The 15,574-nt window shown below is 44.3% G+C and overlaps 1 protein-coding gene across 4 annotated transcripts; it reads left to right on the top strand.

The window, feature by feature from the left end:
* Window positions 1–233: 233 nt before the first annotated feature.
* Window positions 234–15,286, top strand: FAXDC2 (fatty acid hydroxylase domain containing 2). Of its 4 annotated transcripts, none has more exons than XM_041482167.1 (11): window positions 234–396; window positions 3,937–4,047; window positions 6,640–6,704; window positions 7,821–7,868; window positions 10,146–10,237; window positions 10,338–10,435; window positions 11,132–11,253; window positions 11,571–11,776; window positions 12,683–12,788; window positions 13,824–13,990; window positions 14,910–15,286. In XM_041482167.1, the coding sequence occupies exons 4-11, from the start codon at window positions 7,821–7,823 to the stop codon at window positions 15,064–15,066; spliced, it is 996 nt and encodes a 331-aa protein (XP_041338101.1). In that variant the 5' UTR covers window positions 234–396; window positions 3,937–4,047; window positions 6,640–6,704; the 3' UTR covers window positions 15,067–15,286. The 4 variants fall into 4 exon arrangements, with proteins under 4 accessions (XP_041338101.1, XP_041338102.1, XP_041338100.1 ...); XM_041482168.1 differs by having other exon boundaries at window positions 3,928–4,047; XM_041482166.1 differs by having other exon boundaries at window positions 3,917–4,047.
* Window positions 15,287–15,574: the final 288 nt, after the last annotated feature.

The raw sequence follows: 15,574 nt of genomic DNA, 5'->3' as shown, positions 1-15,574 counted from the left end.
AGCCCCGGCGGCGCGCGCGGAGAGGCGGGGGGGGGAGAGGGCGGGTACGTTACTGCGCGCGGCCGCGGTGCCCGCACTGCGCATGCGCCCAGCCCATGCCGGCTCGTGTCTCTCCTCCTCCTGCCTTCCCCCCCGCAGCGCAGCTAATGGGCTCGCCCGGGCTCCCCGCGCTCCGAACAGTGGGCGAGTCCAAACTCCGTGGGAGGGGGGGGCAGGGATGAGGGAGGGTGCCTCTGCGCCTTGAGGGAAGCGTCGCCATAACGCCCATCGGGGCTGGGATGGGCTTCCAGCATGGGGAGCCCCCAGCACCCCCATCCCTTAGGACACGGGCTGCGCCGGGCCCTGGCTGAGCGTTCCCGAAAGAAGCAGCGGCCGCCCCTCCCTCACCAAGGGGAGGTGAGGGGGTCCCCGGGTCGGGGTTAGGCCCGAGCCCCCCCGGGCTCCCAGGCCAGGGGCGCGCAGGGTGGGAGCGGGATGAGGGTTCGGTTTCCAAGGGGGATTCCCTAAAGCCCAGAGAGCAAACGCTGCTGGCCTGGCACGCCTTGCTCCTATGGTGTAGTGCGTATCAAGCTCATTAATGGAGCAAGTTTTGCTTCATCCTGCAGGGGCATAAAAGTCATTTAAGTTCCTACTACACCTGCAGACTTTTAGTCTGGCTTCTCCTGTTCCAGGAATGGAATTTAAGTTACGTTAGCAACAGAAGGTTGTAGCTGGTAAGGCAGCTACTGCTTGTGTAACACGGCTGCCAACACTTGCTTTGCTGGCTGATGCTGATGGCAGATAGGCAATTCATTTGGAAGCTCGTCTACTAATTAAATTTAGATAGTATTTCTTTCCTTTTAGACTGCCTTCCTTCTGGACAAGGTTGCATCTACTGTAAAATATGTATATGCTTCTATAAATATATATGTTCTGGTACTGGATTATCTGCCCACCATATGGGAGTCTTTCCCTGAATCTCGGCTACTTGCCCAGCATTTTGATCAAAGTATCTGGAAAAGCAGATATTGATATCTTTCACACGTCAGGCACCATTCAGTGTCTCAGGTTTAATGTTCATTCCTCAGCAGAAATGTTGCCTTTAGAAAAGAAGAGGGTTTTTCAAGTCTTGCTGTGTTAAGTGACCTTGCTGCTGTCAGCATCTTGGTACATTCCCTTTATTGAGCATTATTTTGATTCAGAGTTTATCTTCAGGGATGATGCAGGGTTACTGTTTTGCCTTAGCTCTGCAGTCTCTGGTGTTGTGCAATTTATGTAACATACAATATACTACACTGCCAGAAAGTAATCACCTTTCTTCCTGTGGTTAGTTGAGTCTGGGGTTTTGTACAAGGAAATCTGTGTTGTTAGCAGGTAAATTCAGCAGGCTGGATTACAGCACCCTGTAAATATAAGGTGAAATTTTTATTTCCCAGAAGAGTTCAGAGTCATTTTTCTTGCTCGTAAACCCGGGCTTGAAGGGATGTTGAATCCAGGGGAAAAAGGAAGATGCATCTCCTCAGGCCACTGTAAATATCTGTGCCTTGGTACTGTAATAAAAATGTGTTGCAGGCAATAATCACCTGTGATAAATTACATTTGTAGTGTGTAAAAATCTGTCTGTTAAGAAAAAAAAAAAGCCATTCAAGGATGTTTGCAAGCACTGGTGGGAAGAGCTGGAGACACATTTTGCTTGATGAGATCAGAATTTTTTTCAAACATGACATGGCTAATAAAGATGCAGAATAGCTGGAAGAGGCACCCTGCTCTTTAAAGAGTCCCATCATTTCTGTATTTGGAGGTTACCAAGGTTGCCTCCTGCTCCAGCACTCCAAAGAAAGTCTTGAAGAGTCCTCACATCTACCCATGAGTGTAGAGCTGCATTATAAGGTAGAATAAAGGTATTCAGTTCAACATTTTCACACTGGGCAGCTTGAGCTGCACGTCCTCTGTTGTGCCTTTTCTTTAGAGCTTACAGCACCACAAGAAAACTTACTTGTGGGAATCCTGAAAGGTGAATTTATGTTTTCCTCACCCTTCTGTTCCACAGGTGCTCCCAAAGCAGCCACTGCAGTGCTAGGTGGTGGCACACATGCCCTGGCAGAGGGTGAGAAATCTGGTTCAGAATGCAGGGAATTAATTAGGCAGTGGTTGATGTGTGCCAAGTTCAGATTCCTCTTCAGCCTTAGAGGAATGATCAGTATGGGCTTGTCCAGTCCCCTGAAAGATACTTCATAGATTTTCCCCTCATGTTCCTCTCAAACAGTGAGACAGCCAGTGACTATTACAAAAACTGTGGGGAGTGAACAAAGTTGTATTATGAAGTGTCTGATCAAAAAGCTTTTTTGCTCAGAAGAAATCAGACTTCTTGCATGGCTCAGCAAAGATTGCAGCAGCTTTGGGGTGTCTGGTGGAGACATCAGCACAGGGCAGGCAGAAGCAGCAGTTTGATTAGTGACAACCTGGGCTAGACACAAAATTGCAGCAGAAGATAAACGGCATTTACAACCCTATGACTAATGTGCTGAGCTGTCCCTATGGGTATGAATATTTCAGAGATCACCATGTTGGAATTGAGCACTGGTTCAAAAGGAACACTGAAATTCACTCTTATCACCTACTATTGGCTGTTGGATGAACAGCCCTCCCCCTGCAAGCTCAAATCCAAAGATCAGCTGAGGACATTATCCTTACGGCACCCCTCTCTTGAGATGCTCATTTCCACTTCCTCCTCTGCACGTGCGTAAATAGTTTGAAGGAATCACATTCCTCTCTGTTGAGCCTGCTCTGTGTGATAAATACAAATTAGTAGCAACAGCTAAGAATTACAACTTCTGTCCCTACCAGGGAATAGTTGGAATTAGGCAAGAGAAAGTGAGGATGGAAACACTAACAGTGTTAAACGCTGTTCACTCTTGCAGTGCTCTCTGCAGTTCCAGCTCTGCTGGCATAAGGTGTTACTGAGAAAAAGCATGTGTTGCTTCACCTGTGAAGGGCAAACAAGGCTAACTGTGAGGCAGAGGTGGTATTCCCTGTTTTTCCTCCTGTGGAAAAATAGATCTGGAAAGTTCTGATAGTAACACCCTCAGTTCTCAGAGCTTAGTTCATAACAGGGCACTATTTATGGGCTAAGTAACAGATTGGGGCCACATTTGCATAAGAAAGATCAATGCTGCTGTAAATTACATCTTGCTCTCTGCAATACCATAATTACACACTTTATGGTCTGTAAACATCATGTTTAAAGACAACTGAGCCCAAGCACATGCTAACCTATGTGTGTCTTCACCTTACCCATGCAAGCAAAGCCTGTTACTGGTTGAGGGCACTGTGTAGCAACAGAGCTGGAGTAATTTTTAGACTTAGTACAACAACATGAAAACTGAACTGCTGTTGTTTTGCCAAATTCCACAGTAACCCTTATTGCTTTTAACAAATACACCTTTGACCCATTCAGTTGCACTGGCAGTAGCTATTTTGTGCTCCAGCCATGAGTTAGTGAATTATAAAAACTACTTACCTTTATCGTGTTGGTGGCTTTTTTGTTCTCAGGTACAACGATGAAAAACTTACAGGTATGCAGAGATGTATTCCACGTGCTTAACTGAGTAACAGCATGCACATACACACGGGGAACACTGCCAGCACTAACAGTGACATGGCACTGGCTTCACATGACTTGTCTGGGAGGGGACAGGCAGCTCCTGCTTAGAAACACACCCCCATTGCCCTTGCCTAAACCCTCATAAAGTTTCGACAGCAGTAGTGAAAAGTGAGGAGTTGAACTCTGGGCTCTGAATAGACACAAGGACCTCTCCTAGGCTACCATCAGCAGGTGGTGAGCAAAGAACAGGCAGCCAGAGTTCAAGGGTGCTTGAAAAGATATGATAGAGACTTTGAGGAAGTCATTAAAAGGCAATGTCATGTCTGTGTGAAGTCCATTGTCAGCTTTTCTAGGAACAGGGTTTCCCCTAAAACCGTGCAGTGCTTGGTAGGACATCAAACACCACGTCTGGTCCTGTGTCTGTCTACACAGAATGGCTGATATGCAACTGTTCAGGTGACCAGGTAAGTGGTCCTGTGTTCTTTGTTCTCTACGTTCTGTACTGTCACACATAGTGACAGCCTTTTTTCTCCCAGGAGCAGTTTTCCACTGTCTATGTCATTATAAAGGTTGATTTCAGTGAAGTAAGACCTGCACCAGAGGCTTCAGGAGGCAGGCACGAGGAATCCCAAGGAGCTGGGGTGGGCAGCCAGTCCATCACAGCAGATGGAGCTGTTCTGAGCTGCACCTTCCATGCAGGTCTGTGGAAGAAGGATGCAGTGCAGGGAAAGGGCACCTGTGCTGCCTCAGCTTGAGGCTGTTGGGCACAAGAAGTATAACAGAACAGCAGGCATGGGGCATAAATAATAATTCGCATGTTTAAAAAATATTAAAAAATACAGCAGGGTTTTTTTCAGATTATACTCAGATTATACTGAGCATTTTAAAACATGACTTAGACAAACTAGCTTTTTTTCAGTACCAGAAGTGGAAAATTCAGTGAAAGCAAGATGTGTGACTTAATTAACAGTTTTTGGGCAAATGAAGTTTTACATGGAAATAATAATATAAAAAAATGTATTAGAATTCTTGTTTGACTAATGTGTTTCCCCTTTAATGTCAAGAGACTGATTGGAAGAGCAATTACTTTTATTCTAGGGTTGAGAATTTGCTTTGGATCAAATTTTGTGTTAACTAATTTGAAATAACTGGAAAGGAACTTTTTTTTTAGGCAGTACTAGTTGTAGCTGATATTTGGAAATAGCTGCCGGCAGCTGAGAGCTTCAGTGGTTGATTTGGGGCTGTAAAATATGCCAACACGAGAGCAGTGCCAAGCAGCTGAATGGCTTTTTTGTTTGCTGAAACAGCCATGGTCACACAAATGGTTTTTTAATGTATTTGGTGTATTCTGAATCAGGAGAGACATTACAGAATAAAAAAAGAGTAGGTAATGAGATGTTGGGGAAAACCTACTCTATCCAAATTTTTCTGGGTTTAATGTAAATAATGTAGAATTTTATCCTGAAAAGTGGCTTAATAAAGGCAGTGTTCTGAAACAGAGGGTAAGCAAATGTGGCAGCTCTTCTTTGAACTGGAAATCTTTGCCCAGGCCAGCCTTCTATCATAAATTGATTATTTTTAAAAGAGTACTGGAAATGTGATTGTAACTTTAACTCTTTCCTAAAAGCACAGAATATGTGACTCAGTCAAGTAGTAACTCCTTCTCCTAAAAACTCAAAGCAGAGTCACATTTTCTACAGTGCTCTGCTCTGGAGCTGTTCACATGCAAAGGTGTCAGCACTGCTGGATGGAGGAACTTCTGGAGCATCAGCCTTCCAGCTCAGTGAAGTTCCCCTTTCTCCTAATCTAATGTTGACTGCTACAAAGTCATCAGAGCAGAATAATCTCTTTAACCACAGAAAACTATGGCCAGCACTATTTACTTTACTGTCCCAGCAGAATAATTGAATATTGCTCTTTTCAGCTCCCTACTGGGTGGTTGTAAAGACAGGGATGTGCACAGCCTAAGAACACATAATAGGAGTTATAACCAAAAAAATTCCAAGTGGAAAAAACTTACAGTGAAGGTTGTCAAATACTGGAACTGATTTCCCAGAGAAGCTGTGAAATCTCCCTCTGTGCAGACACTCAACTGTTCAAGGCTCTGAACAACCTGTTAAGAAAGCTGGAATGGAGCAAAGCCTCAAAGGAATGGATTATTCAAGCCTGATATATTTCAAGCTTTAGTAGTGTTTTCTTGGAGGCAGTGGGCACACCTGCCCTGAGAGGACCTGTGTGACAAGATGGGCATGTAGTGGATGTTAGGTAACATATGTGATTAAAAGGTCTTTTAAAAATTAAGATAAGATAAATTTAAATTTGGCCTGTGGCATGTTATTTATGCTCTTCTCTTCAGGCTAGCAGGTTATTTTTGGTTGTTTCTTATGGGTATTCTTCATCAGATATATTAGAATTCCACTGTATTTTATCAATAAAGATGTGGTTGGCAAACAATATACGAGAGGAAAAGAAAATCCCACAGACTGGCTGTGGTAGCTCACAAAGTGCAGTAGTGAGGAGCTCTGTGTCTGGGGAAGGACAGGAAGCCCTGGGTCACTGCAGGTTCCCCAATACATTCTCATTTTAAGCAATAGCACCTTAGGGCACCTCCCATGCTACCATTTTTGGCCAAGGGAGACAAAGTGAACTTGGATTTGGTTTCTTTTTAAGACTGCTACCAATACTTACCATTTCCCGTAGGAGTACATCCAGCCCTAGTGTTGAAATACAGGGTTGGGAGTTGGCCTCAGAGGTTCAAGTTTCAAATCCCTTTTTGCTTTATTTTTCTTTTTTCCTTCTCAGAACTGTCTAACATCAGTTTCTTCCACTAAAGCGTGGGGTATGGTGGGCTGGCCTTGCTCTTTTGTGTCTGTGAGTAAGCAGGAAGGAGGTGTCTAATTTTGCTGTCTCATGCCCTTTGACCTGCATACTAATATGTAATATAACAGAGCTGGGAACACCTGTAAATAAACAGAGTTGTATTTGTAAGAACATACCCAGAAGGCTATAATTTCAAATCTAAACCTTCTGACTAATACAGGATTTCTTTTTGACAGCTTATTCCTCCTTTCTGAAACGCTGCAAGAAGAGTACTCCCAAGAGGCTTCCCTCCATCTTCAAGGTAATAGAATATCATCTTCCTAATGAGTAATTTTCCAACTGTTTGTACCCTAGACGAGAACATTTGAACCTTCTCTGTGCTTACCTTTGTACTTTAGGTAATAGTTTGCCTGTGCTTGAATATTCTGCTGAGTAGGAGAAGCAAAATGGATTAAGTTCTGCAATCCTCAGTAATCTGGCTGTCGTGTTGTTAGAAGTTGTGTGTTTCTTCTTAAAGACCATGTGAAACTAAGACAATATTAAGGAATGTTTTGTTAACTTTTGCTAATTATATTTGATGATAAGACTGCAGAAATATAAAAACACTATGCAATAGTCCCTAGGACAGCCAGAACATGGCCTGAAATACAGAACCCTTCATGGCTATGGCCAGCAGTGAAGTCCCAGCAGCTACTCAGACATTTGGTTTGATTTATTTTTTAATTTCTTTTAACAAAGCCATCAACAAATGGTCAAGCCAGAGCCAAATGCAGGGAGACTCATTATGAGATGGCCACATGCCTATTTAGGACTTCACCTCTCTAAGTGACCACAGCAGGACTTGAAGCAAAGATTATTTTCTTATTTATCATGTTCTTAAACTGTAACTCAGAGTTTGAGTGAAGGCTGTGGGGCTCCGTTGTGTTAACTCTCTGTGGCCCAAACTCACTTTGTTTTCATCCCTGGTTGTTTAATTGCATGTTGTCATTATGGAAGAACATATGTCCCACATGATCATTTCCTTACAGCCTGGGAAGGGCTGGAGTAGCTACTGGGTGCTGCAGTGTATTCCGGGGGCAGATCAAGGGTGGAAGTCTTACCACAACACACCAGTGACACAAGCAAAAGCTTTGGTTTTGGCTGTTCTCCCATTTTTCCTTGTTATTCTTGCATCCCTGTTAATCTTCTGGGACACTACTAACTCCCTCCAGAAGTAAGGGCATTTTTCTTCTCAAGAATTTAGCTTTGCTCCATGGCCAACACACGAAGGATAGAGCAGGACAGGACATGGTACAGAGAATAAATATTTTACACTTTTAGCACTGAACTGCAGGTGGAGGTGATTTGCTGTTTGCATCATATTCTGCCACTCTCCAGCTGGCCAAAGTTCACTTACTTAGATCACCTTTTATTTCAGATGGAAACAGACTCTGGATATTCCTCCACAGCTGAGCTGCAGAAGCAGGTAAAGGCTCAAGCTCATCGTTTTAAGGAAGCTCATGCAGGTGCTTTGGAACGCTGAATGTGTAGAATCACCTTCTAAGAGAAGTGACAGACACATCCTCATTCCGAACATTTTTGCATAATTAGGAGCTCATCTCTTATCACTAAAGCAACACTTCCCCAGCATTTTTCCCTTCCAGTGGACTGCAGCTACAGCAGCCAGTAGGGAAGGACCTGTTATCTATGCTTGAGTGGCAAGAACCCACCACAGTCCCCCATAACCAGAAGCTGTGCCACCTCACTGGGCCTGGTCCTTCTAAACTCTTATGGCCAGCTGATGTGCCCCAGTCTCTTTACCTTGCCAGCAGCAACCCTGTTCTTAAGGAATTTGCCAACTTCTACAAGAACTTTAAGAGCAAGAACTCAAGCAATCCATGATTTAGTTTGGAAACTACAGTGCTGTAGCTGTTGGCATGAGGAGAAACAGGGTATTAAGCACTTGGACTTGGTGAACAAAATTTGTTTTCTATGTAAACTGCTCTACTTCTACATCTCATGTAATTATAGTGTGTGGGATTCATATAATCACTTCATCATGTGCAATAAAAACACAGCCTCAAAACAAGACAGTTTCTAGCCAAAGGGCTGTTAAAGTAGTTGAAGTGCTGAGCTTTAGCTCCTCTCTGTCCTGTCTCAAAGCAGGACATGCACAGTGTCTGTGAGTATTAGGAGTTACAAAGGTTTGAAACTCTTGAGCTGAGGGATGTTAAAGCAACTGAAACCTTATTTGAGCTAATTGGAAATTCTGACACACAAGACAGAATTTTGTTTGGTATGCTCATCATCCCAGGAGAAAAACAATTTCTAGGATATGAGTTTGTTAAAAAGCTCAAAGCTTTCTATAACTTCTGTAACCTTTTTTTTTTTTTTTTCTGGAAGAATATGTAAGTGATGGTCCTGGGTCTAAAGATTAAGAAAGTCTTACATCAGCATACGTGGGACATAACATGGATGCAACTGGAATTATGAAACTGCTAAGAGAGCAGTTTCTGGTCCAGGATCCAGCAGGCACTATCTGATGCTGGAGGAGAGGCTTTTGCCAGCCTGGCATTTGCCCTTCAGTACCTCCAGTGATAACAGTGGCAGCTGATTGCACTGCTCTCATATCAACCCATAGGGTTCACAAATATCAGACTGTAGGGCAAGAGTCCTGCTGTCAGTTTCTTCCTCCCTGTCTGCTTTTTAAATTAAAAAAAAAAAAAATGTGATAGGAGAAAATGGTTGGTTGGTTGTTTTAGTAGTGAATGTTTCAGTGCTAAAGCAAAGTTCTGTCCTGGGACAGATAAATATTGCTTATAAGTCCTGGGCCACATTTAATGTTCTGTAGCTGTAACAGAATCTAAAAGCCATGTAAAGAGGATTCCTTTATATTACCCTAAACCACCTGCATTTGGCATTTCTCAGAGCTGCCTCTCTTGTTTGTCCTCTCTGACAGGAGGTGAGCAGGACTGCAGCTATGAATCACACTGTTTTCACTCCAGTCTGTTTGTGCAGCACAACACCACAGTTAAAAAACAGGAAGGACAGAGGAATGAAGAAGACAATAGCTGGTTATTATACTATTGCATTGATTTTTTAAAAAAAGTTTACATTGCAGATAGATATAATTCATATTCACTCATTAAAACCAAATTAATTGCACTCCAGAACCAGTTCAAACTTGGACTACTCTAAAAGATTGTTAATTATAAATTTGTTGTATATAAACAACTTTGTTTCAAATATTTAAATATTCAAATATATTGAAGACTGCTTTTTGAATAAACTTATTCCTGTTAACCAGGTCATCTGAGCACAGCAGTTCTTAACTGCTGTGGGGAGGAAACACTGCATCCTGGGAGGGAGAAAATACTGAGGGAGGGAGGTGCTGAGGTGGAGCACCATTCCTTATTGCTGGTGTTCCTTTCCCACTGCCCTGAGTTATCCAGTAGCCCCTGGAGCTATGGCCCTCCAGGTACTGAGCAGTATGCCAAATAAAGAGGGGGGAAAAAAAATCAGTGGTCCTTTCTCTCCCTTTGGTTATTCCAAAGAAATTCCACATCAGTCATGCACCAGATCTCTGTAAGCATGACAGATGGATGATTATACACAATATCCCACAACAGCTTTGTTATTGTGTTCTTCAGAGTGTGTGTGTAAAGCAAAACAGGCCATCACAGGACTGCCTTCATCATTTCAAATACCAAAAATGCCAGGGCAAGACACAGCAGCACGTGCTTACTCTTGTTGCTCCTCACAGGGAAAGAAGCTCTCTGATGCCTTGAGGATCACTGCCTATGTCTTCAGTACAGGCCTGCTCATGTTCACTGCCTTAGTGAACACTGCTTCTTGGTAAGAATGTTCAAACAAAGCAGCTTGAGGAGAAACTTTGCTGTGGAAAGGGGGGAAAGTGGATGAATAGATGGGCAACCAACCACTGTTATTCCCACAGGTTTATGCAGAATATAACTGTAGGCAATTTCTGGCAAACAGCATGGTTGGAGTTCTACGACCATATGGAGGGAGATGAGTGGACAATCTTCCTCGTTGGTGAGTTTTAACAGTGCTTCTCAGGAGAAATCATCCATGTATTACATATAAAAGGGAGACATAGACAAGCTTCCCAAACTCACTAATCCTCCCACTGACAAGCACTGGCTTGGAAGGTACCCACAGGTGATGTGGTGCAGCTGTTCTGCTTTTGGATGGGGTCACCAGCAGGACCCTGTAAGGATTAAAAATCTGATCTTTTTGCTGCTACTGAAGTGGCTTCCCTGTGACGACACCGTGCTCCTGTGAGAACTGAATGACTCAGTAGAACTAATTACTAAAAATATAAGTAAATTTAGTGAATTCTACTCTTGCTGTAGTACTTACAAAAACTCTTTTCTGTGATTAGCAGCTGGTGAACAGAACTGGTAGAGATCAAGTCATCCTTATCCTACTTGGATTTAAAAGGAACAGAGGCCTCCCAGCCACCTAGAAAAGCCTTTTCTTAGCTTCAGTTATGTCCAGTTTCAACCTCTGAGACATTTGCCTGCTCTAACCTCCTTCCCATTCTTCGACCTTACCTGGATGTCAGAATGTACCAGTATTCCATTTCAAAGCATCCTGAGTCAGGGGACACACCCTTGGCACATCTGGGTCCCAGCAAGGTCCTCTGGGTACTATGCCAGTTAGTTTGTTTCTGATTTAGCCATAGTTCCCAATTCATTCACACATCTCTGCCCTTTCCTCATGCCACAGGGGCTGCATTGGTGCCTGCACTTGCTTTCTGGGGCTTCAATGGAATCCTTCTGGTGGCTGATATAACAGGAAAGCCAACTTTCATTACTCGCTATCGCATTCAGCTGGGCAAGAATGATCCTGTAAGTACTTCTCCCTCTGCCTTCTCTGCTGGCTAAACACTTCCTGCAGTCTCTTAGGCCAGGAATGGGGAGAAGAACCTGTTATGCTTTTCTCTTGCAACCAGATAGGATTCCAGGAGGATCAAGTCAAGTCTTGTACACCCACTGTAAGGAGGAAGGCAGATCCTGTTATGAGGCTACTGATCAGATCTGCATTGACTGCTTGTTAAAGAGCTGATCCCAAAACTAACTGCCTACAAATCTTAAAGCTTTTCATTCTTCCAACTAAAACTGCATTGTTTCTTTCTTAGTCTCAAGTCCTGACTTCTCTTTTGCAGGTGGACAGAAAGAAACTGTGGAAAGCCATCTACACAGCGCTGGGTAATCAGTTCTTTGTCTCCTTTCCCATGCTTGTGCCCATGTTCTACATCATGCAATGGTGGGAAAACACCTTCAGCAAGGAATTACCAACCTTCCAATGGTTTCTTGTGGAGCTAAGCATTTTTACTGTAGTAGAGGAAATTCTCTTCTATTATACACACAGGTGAGCTGAGCACAGGAACAGGTGCTTGATTTTCCCCCATGCCTTTAAGTTTGTACTCATACCCTACAACAGCAATAATCCTTGTCCCTCTGTTCCACCAGTTTTGTATTTATACGGGAAATCTTACAGGTCCTGAAATCCACCCTCACAACATGAGGCCTTGGTGCTGCCAGTAACTGTAGTAAACAAAAATGGGTAGAATTTTAAAGGTGTAACAGCTTAAAAGCTAAGGAAGAAACAGAACAGGCAGTTTTCCACAGAAGTTGTAACCCAGCATTCTTTGAAAAGAACAAGACCGACTAGCCTGAAACACAAAAATCTCAAGGGTCAGCGACTGATCTCTGTTCCCTTGTACAGCACCTACAAATTAGGGCCTGACTTCCAACACTGCAGGATTTCCAAACACTGACACCAACATTAGAGGACAGAACTAAAAGCAAGGAAAAGAAAAGAAGCAGAAGCAAGCACAGTACTCTCAGAAATCTGTAGGTTTCCCTTTAGGACAAATGCACCTGAAAAATGGAAATGGTGTTTGTTACAAAGGACCCATGGAACTGAAAATTCTGATTCTTTGACAGTTGCCAGTAGAAAAAGTCAAAACAGTGAAAGCATAAAGTGAGTCTTCCCGTAATAGTACTCCCAGATTTGAATAAATTAAGTAATTCAGGGACTATGATTTATGGGATTTTTCTGGCCTGAGTTTATCATAAGCCAGCAGACACATTAAGTGAATAAGGGCTCAATGCAAAGAGAGCAAAGGAAGCAAGGAATCCTACACTTTTACTGCCAGCTGCTCTGAAATCTTTATGTTAGCGGAGACACAAGCAAGTCCCCTACAGAAATTCTGTGTTCTGTTACTCCTTTTTTGCAGAGCTCAAAACCTGCCTTTCTGTTTACTCTGCCTAGGCTTGTTCACCACCCAGTGCTCTATAAGCACATTCACAAGAAGCACCACGAGTGGACAGCCCCCATCGGTGTGGTCTCCATTTATGCTCACCCAATAGAGCACATAGTAAGTGGATTCTCCCATGGTCACCCTCCAGTTGCTCTGTGGAGTATGGTTTCCATGGCATGAGGTGGAGTGGTAAGAGAAGAGAAGAAAATATGCCCTTAGAGGCTTCTTCCTTAGGAAGAGGAAGCTCAGCTGCATTGCCAAGAAGCTTGGCTCTTGGAGGGTTGCAGTAATTGTTTATACTGGACTCCAGTAGCTTTCAGAGCACAGATCCAAGGGCCTCCAGTAGATAAGGAACTGACTGGACAGGACTTCCCATGAGCCCCAAGAGGACTGGGAGCACAGACAGTGCTTTCAGCAAGAGGTATGACACAGCCTGAGGGATTGTGTGTACTTGGAAATCTGTCAGGATTATTGTGGTGGTTGCTGGCATCAGTGTTTGCAAGGAGTGTATCCCAACACCCCTCCAGCTGAGACTTCTCAGGAAAACACATCCCACCTTCAAATATTCCACTTAAAAATTCCATCTCTTGTTACCAATAGTCCTGGGCTGCTCTGAGGGTCTCCCCAGCTGAGTCTTTGGACAGCATAATGATTGAGGAGCCCAGCTGAGCCGTGCTGGTGCATGCAGCTGGGTCTGGGCAGCCAGAGCCATTTGTGCCACAAGCAGAACAAGTGAAGAGCTGCAGCAGGGTTTGTCACATTGCTGTGTGTGTCTGCAGGCCATGCCCTTTCACAGTGAGGTTTCCCCAAGGGCAGATTCAGCATTATTCCAACGTGAAGCTGGAATTCACAGCTCAGACTCCAGGGTGATTTACTGGAATCGTGCTGTACTCACCCAGGGTTTGGAGTCATGTCTAACTTCTACTGCAGGCTTATGGAGCTTGGGCTATGGCAATGGTTTGCAGTAGTAGAACTCTCTTATCACTTTTTGGATGATTATGTTACTTTAGTAAGGTGTTTGCAGAGAGCTCTTCCCTTTACACTGTTTGCATAAAACAAACCAGTGATGGATCACCAGGTGACAATTCAGCTCCTATTGGAGAGTCTGCTTGTAGTGGACCCATTAATGAGGTACTTTCTTCTCATTTCCAGGTCTCCAACACTCTGCCTGTGATGACTGGCCCGATGATTATGGGATCTCATATTGTTTCAGTCTCAGCATGGTTCTCCATTGCTCTTGTAACAACAAGCATTTCTCACTGTGGCTACCACCTGCCCCTCCTGCCATCTCCAGAGTTCCACGACTTCCACCACCTCAAGTATGTCTGGGCACTGCTCAGCTTTCCTTTCTCCTGCCTCTCCACTGGCAAGGAAAGCTCCTTTCTGAGGGTCAAGAGGGTCTGCCTAACTCATGCACCAGCAGAGCAGCTCTCCAGTTCACCTGAGAGCAGGCTGAGTGCTGCCAGTTCTTAGAGCAGTTAAACTGGGATTTCAAGGCATTCCAGCCCTGTTAAGGACAGTTCTCTGCAAGGTTCTTCCTAGAAGTTCAGAATACACTTCATGTGATCTAAGGACAGAGCCAGGGCAAGTCACACAGGTAAAATAAGCGAGCCTGTCTGTCTGTCCCTCTCCCATACACTGGGATCAGTAACACTGATCAGATTACACTTTGCTCAATCACCGTGAACCCTTCCTGACAGAGATTCTCAGCCTCCTGTGCTGGAGAGAGAGAGCAGTTGCAGCAGACTGTTCAAGGATACATACCCGAGCAGTGGAGAAACATTCCCATCTCCCAGCGTGCCCCACATTCAGACATGCTGCCCAGAAATGTCTGCCCTGCTGCAGAACCAGCCCAGGGCACAGTTCAGTCACCACATGCCAGGACAGGGATCGCTGCAGAGCCAAGACACTCTGGGTGGAACAGCTGTGCCAGCTGGAAGCACATCTGCTCCATATCCCAGGACAGCCAAGTCTAGAGAGCATGTGGGGCTTGGTAACGTGGGTGTCCAATGCTCCCACAGGTCTGAGTTGCCCAGGAGAAGTGCCACCATTTCTGGGCAATGATGGCACCAGAGAGAAGCTGCACAAGGTTCGCCCAGGCTTCGATAGAGCTGCCAGGGAGACTGCAGGGGCAGAAATCCCATGGACAGATTATCAGGGTTGAGAAAGGAATGGAAAGAGAAAGGGCAAGGTGACCTCAGTAACTTCCAGTGATGCTTATCTGTGTTTGGTTCTCAGGTTCAACCAGTGCTACGGAGTGCTGGGAGTGCTGGATTTCCTGCATGGCACGGACAAAATGTTCAGACAGACCAAAGCCTTCCAGAGACACAAGGTCCTGCTCAGTCTCACACCACTCTCTGAAAGCATCCCAGATCCACCCAAAAAAGAGGAGTGAACCAGCTCAGCAGCTCTTGCCCACCCTGGTGATGAGCAGAGTGAGAGACAATGATTTATGCCAAATAGTATTTTAATCAGGAAACAAATTCTTGTCCACACAGATCATGAAGCTGAAGTTAAATATGCTGCTTTGAAACTACTGCACTTTTGTTGCCATTGTTTACTATATAAGACACTTATAAAAAAAACTGCTCTAGAAATCTGTTTTTAAAATTTAATGGTTTATCTGTTACTTGCCCTGTCTTGGTGCCAGCTGCCTGTGTAGGAGCCCAGTGTGTTCTGGGCCACATGGCTCAGGGTTCTCATTATTAAGGTTTTAGCACCAGACTCCACAGGTGATTATTTGGCATCTCTTGTCAGCACTCACTCTACAGAAACATCAAAGTCACTCCATCTATGTGTGATACAATTAACACAAGCTTTTGTGACTCAGAGCACCTGGGACACAGGACACAACCCCGTGGAAAATCACTGGGGCCACAGCTTTAGAAACACTCCCTTCACAT

Source organism: Pyrgilauda ruficollis, unplaced genomic scaffold (assembly GCF_017590135.1).
Source record: "Pyrgilauda ruficollis isolate IOZ18807 unplaced genomic scaffold, ASM1759013v1 scaffold57, whole genome shotgun sequence".
NCBI classification, from domain to species: Eukaryota; Metazoa; Chordata; class Aves; order Passeriformes; family Passeridae; genus Pyrgilauda; species Pyrgilauda ruficollis.
The sequence above is the reverse complement of the archived record's forward strand: the minus strand, read 5'-3'. Positions and strand labels throughout refer to the sequence as shown.